This window comes from Jaculus jaculus, chromosome 2, assembly GCF_020740685.1.
Source record: "Jaculus jaculus isolate mJacJac1 chromosome 2, mJacJac1.mat.Y.cur, whole genome shotgun sequence".
In the NCBI taxonomy this organism is placed as follows: Eukaryota; Metazoa; Chordata; class Mammalia; order Rodentia; family Dipodidae; genus Jaculus; species Jaculus jaculus.
In genome coordinates, this window is record NC_059103.1 from 196,720,835 (window position 1) to 196,739,416 (window position 18,582).

The 18,582-nt window shown below is 61.6% G+C and overlaps 1 protein-coding gene across 7 annotated transcripts in view; it reads right to left on the reverse strand.

Moving 5' to 3' along the window:
• Adgrb1 (adhesion G protein-coupled receptor B1) overlaps positions 1–3,410 on the reverse strand; it is a 65,658-nt gene extending 62,248 nt beyond the window's left edge. For all 7 annotated transcript variants that reach the window (XM_045143582.1, XM_045143578.1, XM_045143577.1 and 4 more), the window contains exon 1: positions 2,624–3,410. In XM_045143582.1, coding sequence (XP_044999517.1) covers positions 2,624–3,410 — 787 coding nt within the window. The remainder of the gene's footprint in view (positions 1–2,623) is intronic.
• Between the last annotated feature and the right edge of the window lie 15,172 nt (positions 3,411–18,582).

Genomic DNA, 18,582 nt, shown 5'->3' on the forward strand with positions numbered 1-18,582 from the left:
AGATGACATGGTCACAGCTGAGCAGATCCCTCAAGTGGTGTGCACACACGCATACGTCAGCACACATGCACACTGCATGGCACACACATGCCACACACAAACACCCACGGATGCACATATAAGCAAAATGTACCATCTGCACACAGTACATACAGTCATAATTTGCTGCATGTGTGCATGCATAGACACGATGTGCCACACACTGGCACATGCATACACATGTGTGGGCTCACTCAGTACTGGCGCATGTATGCATGAATGAGCATGTGCACATGTATGCACAATTAGCCACACACTCAATGCATGGAACATACGCCAGGCTTGTATGTGTCATATATGCCCACACGTGCATGAACATGTAGGCATAATATGCTCCCCACCCGTATGGTTGCATCCACCACACACGATCATTCATTCATCCACCATGCATACATGCACAAACACACAGCATTGCATATGTGCACACACCTGTACACACACGCCTCCTGCCCGCGTCTGAGCGCCACTTGCCAGCACTCTTCGCCAGAAGCTGCACCCGCCCCAACCTGCCCAACTGTCCTGGCACACGTCCCTGCAGCGCGTGCCTCCGCCTGACACTAAGTGAAGGCTCTGCTATCACCTCTCTGCTCAGCCACGCTTCACCCCACTGCTCATTATCCGAGGCAGCCTAAGAAAGAAGGGATTCTGACTCTTGCTGTTTGAGGGAGGAGGTGTCCAGGAGTGAGAAATAGAGGTCGGGCCCCAGGATGCATGCTGGGGCTCCGGGCCACGGCCCCAGCCTGGCCCTGTCCTGGTGCACATGTCTCCCCACTTCCCCGAGACCCACTTCACATACATCTCATCCTCAGGTGGCACCGTGGCCTCTCGCTCTTCCTCCTGCTGCATCTCCCTCCCACTCCCGTGACGTCCTCATCCCTGACCACATCATGGACCTGTCTCCGTGCCCCATTCTTTTATCCACATCACTCCACGCAAGGCCCTCCTCTTCCTTCCCCCTCTCCTGACCAGGTCAACGGCAGCCACCTCCCGGACACCTGCCCAGCCACCTCCCTGTCCCCGATCCTACTAGATGCCCCGGCCTCATTCTGCTCTTGCAGCCTAAGTGCATCACTCTGTTGCTCCAAGGTCCGCCAGTTCTCAAAGGTCACCCGCACACTCCCCACGGGGGCCAGCCAGCGCGCACACAGCTTCTGTGACAGGCCGCGTACAGTTGGCACTCAGCAAAAGTGTACGACCACAGGGTTCGTCCAGCACCGCCATCCCATGGGCCTGCCAGACCTCCACTGGAGCCCAGGCATCAGTCATGCCCAGCCCTAGCGGGCCTGGCCTCTGGCACACAGTGCCACAGTGCTCTGAGCAACACTTAGCTTCCTGGCACAGTGGCTGCCCTACGATGCTACTAAGGGCGGGATCCTGCCTATGGGGTGTGATCATGCGCCCGGCCTCTGAGACCTGTCAGAGTGACGGAGCGACCCAGAGAAGCGTTTCACAGATGAAGGGACAAAGGCTCGGCAGCTAAATGATGGGGAGTGACAGCTGGCCCTGTCCTCCTGTGTCCTCCCACCCCCGAACAAGCCACAGGCCCACTCTCTGCTTTTCTGGTAATCACGCCATGTCCCCCCTCCATTCTTCCTGGGGTGTCCTTGGGCCCACTTCCATCCGTGCCACACCCCAAAAGCTGACCTCGCCAAGGTCATGTTGACCTCCAATCTGCCTAGAAGGAAGGCCAGTCCTGGAGCCCTTCCTGCTGATGGTGGCCCCTGCCACGGTGATCACACAGTATTTCCTCTGTGGCTACTGGCGAGATTGGCTCAGCCTCCACCTCACAGGGGTTCTGACCTGGGTCCCCAAGCAGGTACATTCCTTGGAAACTTGTGGGCGCTCACATACCATGGCCCCTCACCAGCCCTCCAAGCACTGGGTGCCCAACCCCACCTCGGGCCTGCAGAGCTAGTGGGGTCTCTCACACCAGACCACAACCAGCTCATGGGCCAAAGTTCTGGGTGCCGTCTGCTCCTTCTTTCCCTGCAGGTCCCATGCAGCAGGGACACCCAAACTCTAGTCATGGGCAGGAAGGAGTCTGTGACAAGCCTTTGAGCACATCCCTCCACCTCAGCCTAGGGCCTCTGTCATGGCTCTGTTGGGAATCTGTCCTAGCACCCTCTCACGCCTCCCAGAACCTCAGACCAGGTTCTACAGTGCAAAAGACCTCTATGGCCCTGAGCAGACAGCAGCATCTCCAAGAGTCCAGCCTGCTCACTCTGTCACTGCACACTGTGACCCTCCGCCAGTATGGCCAACAACCCTAAGACGCCCCTACAGGCTCTAACCACTGACTGGAAGTCGGAACTGTCCTTGCTGAGGAAAAGAAAGGGTCCTATCCCAGCAGCCCCTGAGGACATTGCGCTGCTTATGGCTCCTCTCACCAACTCCAGGGGCTGAGTGGTTGTGGGCCCGGCTTCCTATCCAGGGAGCAGAGAGGCGGCAGTGAACTTGAACTCTACACACTGCTGCCCAACCTGGACAGAACTGCTGGCCAGACTCCAGCCCCCGAAAACCCTCCTGAACCCCACTTCATCAGCCTCAGAGCCACCCCGGGGTCCTCTCCACACCCGTCACTAACCTGCTACACCGTGACCACTCCGGTCCTGGGTCAAGCTGGTGAGGCAGTTCTCGGGACCACCAGCCACGCCGTCCCGCAAGCAGACGTCCCCACGGGGCACCAGGGGGCTGGCGGCGGGGTCTCCTGCGTCACCACCCAGGCAGGCACAGGGGGTCTGCATGATGCCGCAGGGGTGCGAGCTGCGGCTGCCCGCCAGACAGGCGTCCAGCCAGCGGCACAGCATCTGGCAGGCGGCTCGGCTGGGGTTGCGATTGCCCACGACCAGGTACTCCACAGAGAAGTCGTCGCCGGAGCCCGAAGGCCCGCCCAGGGGCCCGAGGTCGCCTTCCTGGGGCGGCTGCTGGCGTTGCATCTCCAGGAACTGCTTGCTGGCCTGCAGGAAGGCGAGCGGCGCGGAGGCGTCGCAGAGCCGTAGCACCTCGTCGAAGCTCTCCACGCCCAGGTAGGTGCGCGTGGACTCCAGGAAGGAGTCGAACTGGTAGGTGCGCACACGGCCCGGGCCGCCGCACGGGGCGGGCGCCTTGGCCACCTTCATGTAGAGCGTGTAGCGCCGGGGGTCGGGGTTGCGCAGGGTCCAGGAGCAGCGCGAGGCGTTGGCGGGGAACACGGCCGCCGCCGAGAAGTACCCGAAGAACTTGCCCTGCACCAGCGTGGCGCACGGCTCGGCCCCGGGGCCCGCGTCCGCCCCGGCGGCGGCAGCGCGCGCCCTGCGCCCCAGCAGCAGCAGCAGCAGCAGGAGCGGAGCGAAGATCCAGATGGGGCCCGGGGCGGCGGCCTGGCCCCTCATCCTAGCTCGGGGGGCCGCCGGGGTTCCGCGGGCTGGGCAGGCAGGCGCGGGCCAGGCCTTGACATGCCAGGGTTCGGCGGCAGGCGGTGCCGTCCAGGGCCAGGGGTCCCGCAGGCAGGGGCCCCAGCAAGGGCGAGATGGGGACAGGGCAGTTTTCAGGCGACAAAGAGGGCAGTGAGGGCTCCTAATGTCCAAGACCCTGGTTACTGTCCGTGGTCACCAGTGACAGCTGGAAAAGAAAGAGCGGAGGGGACAAAATGTGAGTCTTTGGAGAGAGACCTGGACTCTGGGCCTGTTCAGGAGTCTAAGATAGGGGCAGCTCAGCTGATCTAGCCACACGGGAGGCTTTTGGGTGGCACGGAGGCAGTGGTGTTCTCCTAGGCACCTGCTCTGTCCACCTGCCTCTCTGTCCTCACAAGGGTGGACCTGCAGGATAAGGGGTCCGTCTAGCAAGGTGGGGGGCGTGTCATCCCACCTCCTCTCCCCTGCTGAACAGGCAGAGCTGACTGTGCCCCTCTGACCTCTCTGCCCCGCCAGACTGACTGACGGTGTGGCCTAGACCTGCTCCCTGGCCCTGGCTCCCCTCCAGTAGAGGCCTGACTCCCCTCAGACCCTCTTCTCTGACCTTCAGCCCTTCCTCCATGACCTTCCTTCTTGCTGGGGAAAAATTTGCCAACCTGACAGGGAAGTGGGTAGGAGGAGAGAGTCCCATGGCATTCTTAGGGCTCTCAGCACACCCCAAACCTGGTCTACTAGAGTGGGCATGGATGCAGATCCCCCCATGGCAGGCAGGAGGAACATGGAGGTGACATGCATCAAGCATGGTGCTTCTGGGACTGTGCCCGCCCTGACTGTGCACTCCTTCCAGGGTTCTCCCTTTTCACCCCTTCCATGAGGCTAAACAGTTACCCTGCAACTCAGGAGGAGGAAGCTGAGGCATAGAGGATACTGGCTTCCTCCTCAAGGTCACAGGGAGCAGGTGGAAGCAGCCGGCTCTGAATCCTGCTCTGACCCCAACAGGTGTCTGCGGGACACCTCCCAGCCACAGGAGAGGGCCCTGATCTGTGATCGACCCCACGCCTCTGAAGGCAAGGACCCTAAGAGCAGGTCTGGGCTCAGAACGCTGGGTGCTACCCATACTGGACCTGCCTTGATGTTGACCTCAGTTTTCCCACCATCCCCAAGGCCCTGGCCACACCAGTCATCCACTCAGAAGCTAAGCCAGGCCCCTCCCACCAAGCCCACTGGGCCTCCCTGGCACTGAGGCCTTGGCTCTGCAGACCCAGTGTGTGCAGCCTCCTGCCCCTAGGGACAGTCAGGTCCCAAATGGCCAGTGACTCAAGATGGGCCATGGCTCTGCATACCGTCCCGGCATCTTTCCTGCACTGGCCTCCCAGGTGAGCCACTGTTTCCAAGCCCAGCTCCAGCCTGAGCCAAAGCTCTGAGCTGATGGGAGCTGGGTGCCTGAGGCTGACAGTCCTCACAGAGCCCCAGCAGGAGAGTCAGAGCCAGGTCTCAGGGGGATTTCAGCAGTGGAAGCTTAGGAAGTACCATGGCAGGAGCCTGAGGCTCTGGGCTCCACAGAAGGGCTCCCCCAACCCCTTTAGAAAGTCCAAACCCATATTGCCAGCTGTCTCCTGACACCTCTGTGTCCCAGATCACTGCACATTGTCCTATCTGTGCCAGCCCTGAGATAGATGCCCTTAGGGATTGCCTCCAATACGGCTTCCTTATCTACAAAGCCAGAGAGGCCATGGCCAGGGAGTTCCCAGCCCAGGGACGGACTCCCCCAATGCCCCAGGAAAATCAGAGGCCAATCCCAGGCCCGGAGAATGTTGACAACCCTGCAGGAAACCGCACAGCCTGGCACCCACCACCGCCACCCATCACAAGCCAGCTAGTCTTGCATTACCCCCCCCCGCTTCCCCCCCCACCCAGTCATGGTGTGCAGGAGGTCCACGCAATCCTGAGAGTCCTGACCCTTTGCCAGGGTCACCCCAAATCTACCTTCTCCCCAGAGAGGCCTTCACGGCTCCATGTTAGCACTGTCCCCTAGGTCCTATTGCCACAGCTGTGGAGGGTGTTGGTTCGGTGGGACCCAGATATACAAGCCCCAGCCTGTAGACCTGCGGTCGGGCACAGGAGCCTCCCAGGCCTCTGTCAGCCCATCCCTGTCGTGTAGCATGGGGCACCAGCAGTGGGTGGACAATGCTGACCTCTGAGGGCCAGCTTGGTGAGAGACACAGGAAATCCCATCTCAGCTCATGGATGTGAGCCGCACATCGCAACAGCAACCCAAGGGCACCTGCTGTGACTCCACTTCACGGACAGTCACTGAGGCCCACAGATGTGCCACCCCTGCCTTCACCTGCCACTGCCCAGGACTCTCAGGGACTGGCAGAGCACAGGCCCTCCCAGGGCCCTGCTGGCCACCCTGTGTGTCACAGCCACCCCACTCCTTGAGCATTAGCCAAAGGTGTGGGTTTCTGGTGTGCCTCACCCACAGAACTGCCCTTTAGAAGGGTCACCGGGCAGTCCTGGGCTAACTCATGGGGTGGGAAATAGGTATGGTTACAGAAGACACGGGAAGTTAAGAATGGCTCTGGGGACAGACCCATTGGAGTAAGGGACCAAGAGGAGAGATTTCTGGCCTGATGGTTAAAGATGTAAGAGGTCCCCATGAGGGAGACAGAAGAAAGGACAGGTGACGGCAATGCTCAGTGTCCCGTCAAGCATCCGTACCCTGGAGACCCCGAGGCTTTCAACAAATACCATCTATGGGGTTCTGAAACAGGGTTTCTGGGATGTTTCTATGGGATCATCACAAGAGAGGCCAGGAGGGCTTGGGAGGGTACCCTTCTGGTTCCCTGGCATCCTCTCGTGGACTTGGACTTGCCACCCACCTTGGAAAAGGCCTTGCTGGCTCAGAGGCAATGCATCCGGTATGTGTGACGGCCACAACAGGGCCTGGCTGTGCCCTCTCAGGACAGGGCTAGGCAGAGGCCAGGGAGCCAGCACACCACCTGTCTCCCCGCTCGCCAACAGCAGCCCAGGGTACTTCAGCAGAGACCTCCAGACCTACCTGCCTAGCCCTTCCCTTTCAGAGCTGGAGGGATGGCTTAGCAGTTAAGGTGCATGTCTGCAAAGCCCAAGGACCCAAGTTCGATTCTCCAGGTCCCACATAAGCCAGATGCACATGGTGGCATGTGTCTGGAGTTCATTTGCAGTGGCTGGAGACCCTGGCATGCCCATTCTTTCCCTCCCTCATAAATAAATAAATGATATCTTTTTTTAAAAAAAGAACCCTTTTAGCCTTCTCAGCCCAAACAGGCCCTTCAGTGTAGAACAGAGGCTGAGAGACCACCTCCTGGGGCTCCGTGAATGCCAAGGCTGACTAAGGCTTGGGCCTCTTGTAGGGTAATGTCCAGTGGGCTCCCGAGGGTAAGTGGGGGTTCCTGCCTCCTCTGGTCTATCTGTGAGGGCCCAGTGACTGCAGGGGAGACGAGGAGATCTTAATCAGTAGGGACAGAGGGACACAGGTAATGTCAGGCAGGCAAGTGGAGACCAGCAATGGCCCTTGCTGAGGAGAGGGAGGTGAAGCAGACGTGTAAGCCATGTGTGTACACGTCTGTGTACATGCTGTGTGTAGATGTGTACACATGTATATGTACACACACATGGTGTACTTACGCCATGAGCCCAGGCTCAGAGTCACCCTCACTGGGCTGTCCAGGGGCAGCTGGACCAGAGCTGGGCTGAGAAAGGAGGTTCCCGCCTGGGCAGGAGGCTCTTTGGAGGACACCTGGGGTCCCTGAGGCCTGGGTTAGGCCACTAGAGGCCCCATAGCTCCAGCTTCACTCTGTAGGCCCTGGGCAGCTCTGGCAGCAGCTTGCCAGTCTCTTTCCTCGAAGTTCTACACATCAGATAGGAACCCCAAGGGAGCCACAGCCTGGTCTGGCCCAGCAGCCCTGGCTGGCTGACTCCTGGCCCACAGATGTCTGGAGCCTTCAGGCTGGAGGAGGCTCATGGCCCCCATGTTGGGTGCTAGGGGCCCCTCTGGCTAAGGGCTCCCAGCTTAATGACAAGGCCCTCCATGGCCCTCTTACTGGGGAAAGAGGTGATGCCTCCATCCCTCCAGATCATCTGCACTGGTCACGTAGTGGTGAGCGTAGCTACCTTCCCAGTCTCCCGTCACCTCTCTGCTACAGAGTCTCCATCTCTGGACCTCTATGACTCCCGGCAGCTCCTGTGACCCTCTACCCCTTCTGGTTCCCAAGGACAGTGAACAATTACTGACAAAGCTCCTGCCTCTCCTGGCACCTTTTCCAGGGTCAAATGGTCACACTTCCAGAAAATTCTACAAGTCTAGCCGCCATTCCTCCACAGAGGAGGCTAGCCAGCCTCTGTGTAGCACAGCCCTAGGGCCTGCAGGGCCACATCCGGGTGACTTTGAGACTGGCAGTCCGTAGGCAGAGTAACAGAGTGGGGTGGAGAGCTGGAATCATGGCAGAATAGGCACTGCTGGCCATGGGGCTCCAGGGCACCACCTGCAGGCAGGAACAGGCATGGCCCCCTCCTGACTTGCCAGTCTTTGGCAAGTGTTTACTGTCTGAGAGAACGACTACTGCAGGCCACACCCACAAATGAGCAGTTCCCTTGTAGTTCCACCCCAGCCTGGGAAACATGCACACCTGTGTAACACACACACACACACACACACACACTATCAGGCCAGGCCTCATGTTTTAGTTTCCCCAGTGTCCATGGGAATGGTGGGATGCTATGAGAGGCCTTCCTCCTTAAGGCCCCAGGATAGTCCTCAGTAACCCACCCAACGCAGGGCCTGGGCCCCGCATCCCCTCCCCACCCACCCCAGGCCACCAATGGCATCCCAGACACCAGCCACAAAAGCCACTCTGTAGTCCTGCGGCCTCTGAACAGTGCCTGCCTGTGTCCTAGAAGAGGCTGGGCTGGGGGAGGGGTGGGCACCCTGGGCACTGAGGACTGCCTGGAGGATGGGGGTGGGGGTCCTTCTCTCTCTCAGAGTGCCCTAGGACAGCAGACCTCCCAGGTCTCCGTCACCAGACACAGAGGTGGCCTGCTGCCCGCTTGTGAGCCCTGGTAGGGTCTCTGACGGGGCCCAGGACAACCTGTGTGGCAGTCTGAAGGCTCAGAGCCAAAGGGGGCCAAGAGTCTTCCACAGGCCAAACTCGAGGCGCAGAGCCAAGGAGGGGGTTCCTGCGGAGCCTGTGCTCCAGCCCTCGGCCTCCAGACATGCCTGGCATGTCCCATGCCAGCACCACCTCTCAGAACCTTCCCAGCACAAGCCTGTCCTTGCACAGCTGTGAGGCTCCACCCCTGGCAGAGAGGGGGACCAGGGTGGCTGGCTCACTGATGTGTCAGTCTCACTAGGGAACATGGGACGGGAACACCCCTGCATGCAGGTGGGGACGAATTCATTCATCAGGCCTGCTGGGCCCAGCTCCACAGCAAGCCGTGGCCCCCTGTCCACCGCCCACCTGGGCACAATGGCTGCCATGAGAAACTGGCTGAAAACCAGGCTGAGCTGCTGGGAAGAAAGAAAGGCTAGGCAGAACGTGGGGCCGCTCTGGGGGTGACCACTGGGGCTCTGCTCAGTCCTGGTGTCAGCCCCTCACAGAGGGCAGCATGACCGTCACCTCCACCGCAGACAGACCCAGCGACGATGGCACCATCCTTCATCCTACCCACTGCTCCTTGTACCTTTATCCTTACTTTACTACTGTCCCTCCTGCCTGGGATCCATCACACCGGTGAGACCTGAAGACACTCCATAGGCCCCAGCCACACAGCCTGTGCCCACAGCCCGCACGGTGCCTCCTGCTCAGTTGCCCTTGGCTCCCCGATGCCCCAGGGCAGGACTGAGCCCCTCGGAGGCTGGCTTTATCACACAGTCAGCACCACAAAGGCCCGGATGGAAGGCGAGAGGAAGCTTCTCTGAGCTGAGACCAGCAGTCCTCGTGGCCCAAGAAAGGGGGGAGGCCAGCTATAGGGAGCAGTGTGCATGACGGTGCAGGGTGTTTGTGTTCCTGTGGGTGACAGTGTGTGAGTGTGGCACGGTACAGTGTGCACATGGCATTGTGTGCACAGTATAAGAATGAATGGCCAGTGTGCCAAGTGTGCAAGGCGTGGAGGCGGTGAGGGAGAGGGTGTGGCCGTGGGGTTAGTGTGCTATGGCAACAGGACCCCACTATAGGATCTGCCCGCATGGTGGCCTGGGCCACTAAAGGAGGCATCTCTGGCAGAGAGCCAGAGCCATGCAGAGGGCTGGGCATGGGGCACAGAGGCCCATCTCCCCATCACTGAATCCGTCCTTTCCCCTTAGGGAAGTCAGGGTCACGTGAGTTCCCAGGGCACATGCCAAGCCTACCCTCATCCCCACCTTGGGCGCACTGCACGTTCATGCTTTGGCATGCTCCCTTGGGCCAGCACCCTGCCCTCCCATCACAACAGGATGGTGACCAGCCCAAAGTCACCCTTGCCAGCAAGCAGGGTGAGATTCAGTTCTATGTGACATATGACCCACTGGGGTGCCTGGGAAGGACAGGGGAGGGGCATCAGGGGGGTCCTGAGATGCCCCTCCTTTTGTACCCCCATGGCATCCAAGCTTGGCTCCATGAGGGCCCAGCCACCTCTGTGTGGTCCTTTACCCCACGGAGTCCCCGAGACCCCTGCTTCAAGACCTTTCCTCTGCCTTTGTCTCACCTCACAGGCCCCTCCACCCAGCATTCCAGCTTAGTCAGAACCCCAAAGTGGCCAGCAGCTGGATGAGGCCGACCAGAGGCCTGTGCTCATCTTACCACCCAGCGCTGCCTCTGAGCTCCCGGGAATTGGCCTGGCTGAACCAGCATGTCACAGTCACTGGTGAAGACCAGAGGGATGAGTCTCCTGCCAGCTCCTTTCCAGGGAGCACTGTAGCTGCAGGCCTGTGTGAGGCTCCCCATCATGCCCCAATTCCCAGACCTCTGGCAGTGGGAAGATGGGTGGTGGACAGTGCTGAGGGAGGGGCAGAGGAGTGAAGCTGTAGGGTGGTGGTGGGGTGTACTGCTGGGTGATCATGGGGTGGTGGGGGCAATAAGGGTGGGATGAGATGGAGTGGCGGAAGTGGGCATGGTGGCGCCCCAGAGTAGCATGATAGGAGTTGGGAGTGATAAGCAAAGAATGAGGATGGCAGGAAGCGTGTGTGTGGATATATGCGAAGAAGGGAAGCTGAGAGGGGCCAAGGGCGGCCACAGAGGTCCGTCACAGGGAAGGGTGGCCCAGGGGCAGGAACAAGGGAGAGTTGTGGGCAAGACCTTGCATCTGTCTAAGCTATTCAAAGATTGGACACGTGTGGGGCTCGGGGGTGTGCTGGCAGGACCACAGAATGCCACCAGCTGTGTGTGTTTGGGGGGGGGGCTCTAGCAAAGAGTCTGAGCCCATCTCCCCTCGATCCCTGCTGGGGGCACCAGCTGATTTTTGCTCCCTCCTGGGGGTGTCCTGGGGGTCCACCTTGCTGAGCTCCCACAGGCTCTGGGAGCTTGTTGGGCCCCCTTCCTCTCCAGTCCCACTGGCCCCAGCGCTTGGAGGGACAGGCCTCGCCCATTACAGTTCTGCCAGTCCAAGCTTGTCCAGCGGCCACCCCCACATTTGGTGTGGGTGCAGGGATGAGGCGCCCTTGCATGCTGCCCTTTCCATGTGACCCCACTGTCTCTTTCTCACTAAGAACCAGGTAATGTGAAGAAGGGAGCATGTGTGAGGGCACTGGGAGGATCCCCTCCTTGGTGACCTTTGCCCTTTGTGTCCCCAAGGCAATTCCTCACCCCAGTCCTGAGGCAGGAGAAGGCTAGCACGGGGACACAAAGGGTCCCATGAGAACTGACGTCTGCGGGCACTTGCCTGCACCCCAGTGGGCAGGACCTGACCATCCACAGGTGCCCCTGGGAGCCGGCAGCGTGCCCCTCCCTCCCATACGTGTAGACACACAAACACAAGCATGTGTGCACCATGTGCATTTTTCATGTGCTTGTGCTGGCGTGTGTCCCCATGAGCTACACAGCGCCCAGGGCAGTGGTATGTGGGCCTCGGTGCATCTGTGTGGGACATGCGTGTGGCCCCGCCTGGGCATGTGTCTGCAGTACACACTGGCATGCCTGGGCCTTGGCTCACGGCAGGCCTGGGAGCTCTCCCATCGTGAGTGTGCCTGTCTCCTGTGTGGCCCTGGTCGGCTAGCGGGGGGCAACCCTACACAACTGGGATGTGCATTTTGCCTTCTGACTGGTAGCCCTGTGACCAGCTGCCCAAAGGATTGCCCACCATCTTTTTGGCATGTCAAATAGACCAAGACACCAACCGTGACCTTCAGGCGCTTCCCCACGGCCCTGGAGCACGAAACAAAGACTGGAGGATCCCTGGGTTCTGCGCCTCAATACCTTCCTTCCTCAAGTCCCATCCAGTCCTCACATGCGCAGGGCCTTTGTACATCCGGTCCCTCTGCTCAGACCTTCTGAACCCCTCTACCGCTGCTGTGAACCCATTGAGTTTTGCTTCCTCCAGGGGTCTCCGGAGGAGCGGCCTCTCCGAGCTCTTGCCGCCTGCAGGAGCTTGTGAGGGGCTCTCCTCTAGCCCCAGCCCTTGAGAGGAACAGGCCTTGCCCATTACCGTGCTGCCAGTACCAACTTGTCCAGCGGGCAGGCGCTGCCACGTTTGCCGTGTGTCAGTTCCTGTGTGTGCATGTGTTGTGCACAATGTATCCCAGGCCCTATGCCCACCCAACTCTGTGCCAGCGTGCCCCGCAGCCCAGGCAGCAGGAGAGCAAAGAGAAGGCGGGCTTTCCGGCATGAGAGGTTTCACAGAACCCCTCAGGTCCCTACTTCCTTCGAGGGTTCTAAAACCCCTCCCATGCAGACGGGGCACCCAGAGGCACAGGTCCTGCCCATTGGCAGCTGGTGAAACGTGGTCCTATCATGTCCCGCACCTAATGTGGAAGCCTTCATGCCTGCACATACATACACACAAGCACACGCACGCACGCCTGTAAACTGACCCACAAGCACGTGCATGCAGGGCACACACATGTAAACGTGCACCAGCGCGCGCGCGCGCGCTCACGCCACACCAAGGCCGGGCGAGTTTAAGAAGGGTCCGTGATGAAGCTCAGCTGAGACACCAGGTGCGTCACTGGCTCTGGCGGTGGGAGTGAATGAAGGAAGGAGGGCGGCCAGGGGCTGCCCAAGATGGGGCCGGAGCGCGAGCCCGCGGCGGCGGCGGAGGAGACGGAAGGGGCGGGCAGGGCGGCGCGGCGCGGCACCGGCGCCCTCTCCCGGCCGTCCGCGGCAGCGCGCCGTCCCCCGCCCCCACCGCCGCCGCAGCCCCGCACCGGTCGCCTGGGCCTGGAGCCCGCGGCGTCCCCGGGGGATGGACTCCGGGTCCCCAGGCTCGCTCTGGGAGGCAGGGCTCATCCAGGAAGGTGGCCCGGAGACGAGGGCACCACTGGAAGCTCCCCGGCCCCCGGCAACTCGCCCGGCCCTGCTCGGGGCCCGTTCCACCCCCGTCCTCCCAGCGGTGTCCGCAGGCGCAGAGCTGCCTGGGAACCCGGCGGCCCGGACGCCGCAAACACAGCACGTTGCAGACCCAGAATACTGGATCTCGGGGTGCGCACTATGGGTCGGGGCTGAGAGGGCTCCGACAGCATAATGCGCGTCCCCATTTCGCGGTCGCAGCCACCAAGGCCCTAGAGGGATTGGAGCCTGTGGGCAAAGGAAGGGACTTGGAGGGCTCTGCAACTTGGCGGCGTCCCCTCCCCGACCCTGGGGCCAGAGGAGTGCGGCATGATGCCCAGGGCGACGAAATCGCCGCCTCTCCGCCCCCGCGCAGGACCACCGCGGGGATAGGCGCCCTTCTCCCGGATCCGAGGCAGCAGCTAACTCCCCGCTCCTGCCCCCAGTGCATCCCAGTGCGCGGAGCCGCGCGCCACCCTGGTGCATCCTCTGGGCCTTGGAAGCTCGGACCCTAGCCTCCCGGGCTCGGGGGCTCCCCCAGCCAGTTTCTCGTCCCTAGATCCAGGCGCAACAAGTCTGAAAGCAGTGTCGAGCGGCGGCGAGCAAGGCGAGGGAGGGCGCAGGGCCCTGCGCGGGGCGCCTGGCGCTCCGGGATCCCGAAACCTGCTCTGTCCGCCTCCCGGGACCAGGCGAGGGCGGCGGGCGCGCGGGACTGACCAGAGGGCTGCCCACACCCCCTTCCAAGGCCCCAAATCTGCGCAGGCGGGGGCGCGCCCAGGAGCCCCTTCCCCCTCCTTCACCAGCTTGACCTTGCTAGGGTACTCAAAGCCAGACCCGCGGCACCCCGGCATCCGAGCGCAGAGTTTCGTGGCCGAGCGCAGGCTAGGAGGAACGGCTCTCTCCTCGACCTCCCTTGCAGCTCCAGCCGCTGCGGGGGTCGCGGAGTAATGGAAGGCTTGAAGGTTCTGGGAGACGTTACATTAGCTTTCCCATACCCAAAGCACCAGACACAGCCTCTGTGGTGATGACGAAAAAGGACCCCAGCCTCCCGTTCTCCTCCACGCCTCCGCCCGCCGCTTCTGCCCCTGCCGCGGCTCTCTCAGAGGGGGCGTGCATTTGTGTTTACCAGGAAGGCGCACCGAGGGTCTCCTTGGGTCCCCAGGGTGGAGCAGACGCGCAGACCTCCCAGCCCCCTTCCCAACACGTATGCCAAGCGGGTCCTCTGAGGCGGGAGTGCGCGCCCCCTGCCCACCCACATGCCTTCATGCCTTTCAACTCTCTGGGAGTTGCCGCGATGGGATCTGCGCCCTAGACGTGGGGGGGGGGGGTGGAATGTGATGGAGACCTCCCGAGGGAAAGGGCTCTGAAGGAGTGGGTTAGGGCTGGTTTGGTCCTAGCCCGGGTACAGGCGCTCCAAAAACTTGGAAGCCCCAAATAAAAGTGGTAAGGGTAAGATGCCCAGCAGGCCCGAGTCTGGAATGCCAGGCCGAAGGACTCTCTCTGGGTTGCCAGGGAGTGACCAAGCAGGAGCCACCGCGGCCAGGCGGCAAGGCGTAGGGACCCGGGCTCAAAGCCGCAGCCGCGGATCAGCCCTCGCGCCACCTCGCTTCGCAGCGATTCTCGGCTCTGTCGCCTCCTCCCGAGGCTGGAGCTGCTTAGCGGTCCCGTTTAGGCGGCCGCGGGGACCGACGGAAAAGGGCTCCCGGCCGGATCCCCCGAGCCCCCAGCCTCCCGGGAGGGGGCGGCGGCCGGGCTCGCTTGGCGAGGCAGCGGCGCGCAGCTCCGAGGAGCTCAGCGGAGGCCGGTGGCCTCTGCCCGCGGGGGCCACGGACCCGGACCCGGGAGTGCTCAGCGCGGCGCCGGGCCCTGCTGCTCCGAGCCCAGGGCAGTGGGCCGACCCAAAGTTCAGAGCGGCTTATCCGCGCCGCCTGAGCCACGGAATAAAAGGGAGCACTAGGAGGGAAAGAGCGAGGGCGTTTGCGCGTGTCAGCTGTGATGGCGAGGGGCAAGAGGGCGGCCCTCTCGAATTTGGGGGGGTGAGCCTCCTGGAGTCTAGGCCATGGCTGGGTCTGTCGATGAGGGCTGCGAGGGGAATCTGGGGGCTTCGCTGCCCGCCTCCAGCTCTGCGTGTGTGTGTGGGGAGGGGAGTCGAGGGCCTCTATAATGTATTAAGGGGCTCTGGGCGTGATTGGAGAGTGGGGTACACTAGGGTAGGCTGTCTCTCCCGACCCTCCCTGGGTCCGTGTAGGGACCCAGGCGGGGATCCCTCAGACCCCTGCCAGCGTGTGTCGGGGCACCTCGGGAACGCCTTCTCTAGCCTGTGCCGGAGATGGAGGGGTCCCCTGCCAGCCTCACTGGGCTGTGTATGGTGAGGAAGAGGGGGAGGTGAGCGACGCTGGGAAGCCTCTCCCACGTCCAGGGCGCCCCCTCCTCAGCCCGCCCAATGCGGGCGCGCAGGGACCTGCCGGATTTCGTCGCCGCCACTGGCGGAGAAAGGGGGCAGGGGGAATGGGGACTGGGGGGAAGGGGCTCAAACTCCAAAGCTCCAAGCCCAAACCTGGAAGCTGCGAAGCCCCAGACGGCGAAGTTGGGAAGTCCGGACGGCCGTCCTCCTCCCCAGCCCCCTCCCAGCGCGCTGCACCCCTGGCCTCCAGCCGGAGCCTTCCTTACCTTCCCCGCAGCAGCGAGCCCGCGGGAGGGCGAGGACTTGATCCGGCCACTTGCGAATCCCCCGGAGCGCCCGCATCGCCAGCGGCCGAGCCGCGCGCCGGATCGGAGCCGGGGCTCCTGTGACGGCCGTTCCCAGGCGTCTCCGGGTCCCGCCGAGACGCCCCCCGGAGCTCACTCGCGGGCGCTCGCAGGCCCTCCCCGCCCCCGCCTGGCTGAGCCCCCCCGGGCGCACGGAGGGTCCGGGCGGCCGCGCTGCGGGCGATGCGGGACGCGCGGGCCCGGGTCGGGCCAGGACGCGGCGCGGCCGACTGTGCCGCCGGCTCGCCCGCTCCGCCGGCTCCACCGGGGCCGCCGCCAACGCCGCGCCCGCCGCCGCCGCCGCCGCCTGCGCCCGCCGCTCCCTCTCTGGCCGCGCCGCTCGCTCCGCTCCGCTCAGCTCCTCTCGCCCGCCCGCCCGGCTCTTCTCGCCTTTTTTCCCCCTTCCTGAGGGGGGGGGGGCGAGCCGAGCCGAACCGGGGGCGGGGCGGCGCAGGGAGGAGGAGGAGGCCGAGGACGCGGGGAAGGAGGAGGAGAGAGGCGAGCTGCTCCCCCGCCCGGCAGCCGGCGCTCCCCAATCTCTCGCTCTCTGAAACTGGATCCCGAATCGGGAGCCAGAGACTGCATTATGGATTACATCAGGCTTTATAGAGCTTCCAGATCACACATTAGGGGGGAGCGCGCGTGGGGGGCGGGGGTGGAGAGAGCGATATCCTGAGCGGGGGGGGGGGGGGGTTAAGGCGTGCAGGCCCGCACACCTAGGACAGCCAGCTCCGGCCCCACGCGGCACGAAAGCTGAGAGTTGGGTCTGGGCTCGGCCTCTTCCTCGAGTAGGGGAGTGGCTGCCTCTGGGTGACGGGGGGGGGGGGGAGGGGGAGGGGGGAAGGGAGGGATGGATGGGCAGACGGATAGCTGGAGAATTGGCTAGGGGCTGTGACCAAATCTATAGGTGCGAGGGCAGAGGAGGCAGGTGCGTGTAGACAAAGGTGGGTGGGATGATGGGTGGTAACAGGTTAGGGTCGGTGGGATTAGGCATGGTAGAAGGGTGTCAACAAGGGGAAGGAGGTGGGGGAGGGTAAAAAGAACTGGGGTACAAGGGGACTGGTGGGTGGCACGGGGGGAGGGCTGCATACACGGTGGGTTATGCAGATGGAAGGATGATGCATGAATAAATAGGTGGGTGAGTGGGTGGGTGGGGTACATGAGTGATGGGCAAGAAGATGGAGTCAGCGGCAGGGCTGGGGCCCATCCAAGAGGAACAGGTGGGGGCTCGCTGAACTGTTCAGGCTCGGTCATGTTGGTGCAGGTCTTCCTTGACCAGGGTAGGGGGATGTCCTGAGGTAGTGGCCTTGGGCCAGACCCAAAGGAGATGATTCGGAAGTGACCGTTTGTGTCAGTCCCCTGGCCTTCCCTCCTGTTCCCATCATACTCTTTCACTTGGCGACAGTGGGGACCTGCCCATCCCATAGCTGGATCTTGTTTCCATCAGCTTATGAAGACTGGCCCCTTGAGCTGTTCTGCTTCCATCCTAAGGTCCTCCTGGGGCCTTATGCCAGACGCCTGACAGGGAGGGTCGCTTTAGACCGACAGCCAGCGTCCTCCAGGAGGCCAGACCTCAGGAATGTTGCCTTGGCTTCTTCTCTACCAGGATGCTCTGTCTCAAGCTCCTTGCTCCTGCTTGGCTCACCCTAAATGCAGGACCCTTTGCACAACTGGCTGCTCCTTTCCACACTTGTCTAACTAGGCTGCCGCCGCCTGTGCTAGCCAAGCCCGCATCTGGTCTGTTTGACTCCCTCCCTTGGGGTCACCTTCAGCACCACACAAACTCACTGTCACCACTCTCCACCTGAATGGCAGCACCCACCCTACATTGCTGTCTTGTGGTCACCACTATATCCTCCAATCAACACCCTCCATTGGCATCACAGGCAGTACGGTCCCTACATCAGTCCAACATCCAGTCACTCCTGTAAGGGCAGCCTGTGGCCTGAATCTTTAGGGTGCCCAGATCAACAAGGCCATGTGTCCCTCACCTTCTTGGAGAAAGACTTTCTTTCCCCCAGCATTTGAGACCCGCAACAAGAAGATGATATCAAGTGACACCTCTGATGTCCCCAGTGAGACCATCCCATAATCTTGGCGCTTCCCTTGCTTTGGCTCCTTGCCGCAGTAGCAGTCTCTGGCCACCAGGGGGTGTCTGACATCAGGCCAAGAGGCAGCAAAGCAGCGTAGAGGCTCTGAGTCAGGCTCTGCTGCTGCTTCCAGCTGGTGGGGGAGGGTAGCAGATCTTTCAGGCTGGACTTTGGGATCTAGCCTGCCCACTCTTGGACTGTGCCACCCAGAGCAAGGTGGCCTCCTCTCCCAGACTAGGGCCTCAGGTGGAGGGGAAGGGGGATGTCTTTCTTCTCTTTGCATAGGAACTCCCTGATTGCCTTGCTGAGCTGCCCCTTTAAGAAAATTCCTCCTCACCCCACTTCCTGATCCAGAGACTGGGACCCCTATGCCCTTCCCAAGGTGGGAGGAATGTCAGAGGCAAGGCAATCTACCCTGAAGCAGTATCACACTGACCTAACTATAGCCTCAGTGTCCCTCTTGGTACACCCTCTTGGTGTCTTGACTTAATGATTTTATTTTTAAAAATATTTTTAGGGCTGGAGAGATTGCTTAGCGGATAAGGTGCTTGCTTGTGAAACCGAAGGACCCATGTTTGATTCCCCAGATCCCATGTAAGCCAGACACACAAGGCAATGCATGCACAAGGTCATACATGCACACAAGGTGGTGCACGTATCTGGAGTTCAGTTATAGTGGCTGGAGGCCCTGGCACACCAATTCTCTCTTGCTTGTCTCAGAAAAACAAAAAAAAATTGTATTTTTATCTTTAAGTATTTTATTTATTTGAGAGATGCAGGGTGGGGGGAGAGAATGAGTGCACCAGGGCTTCCAGC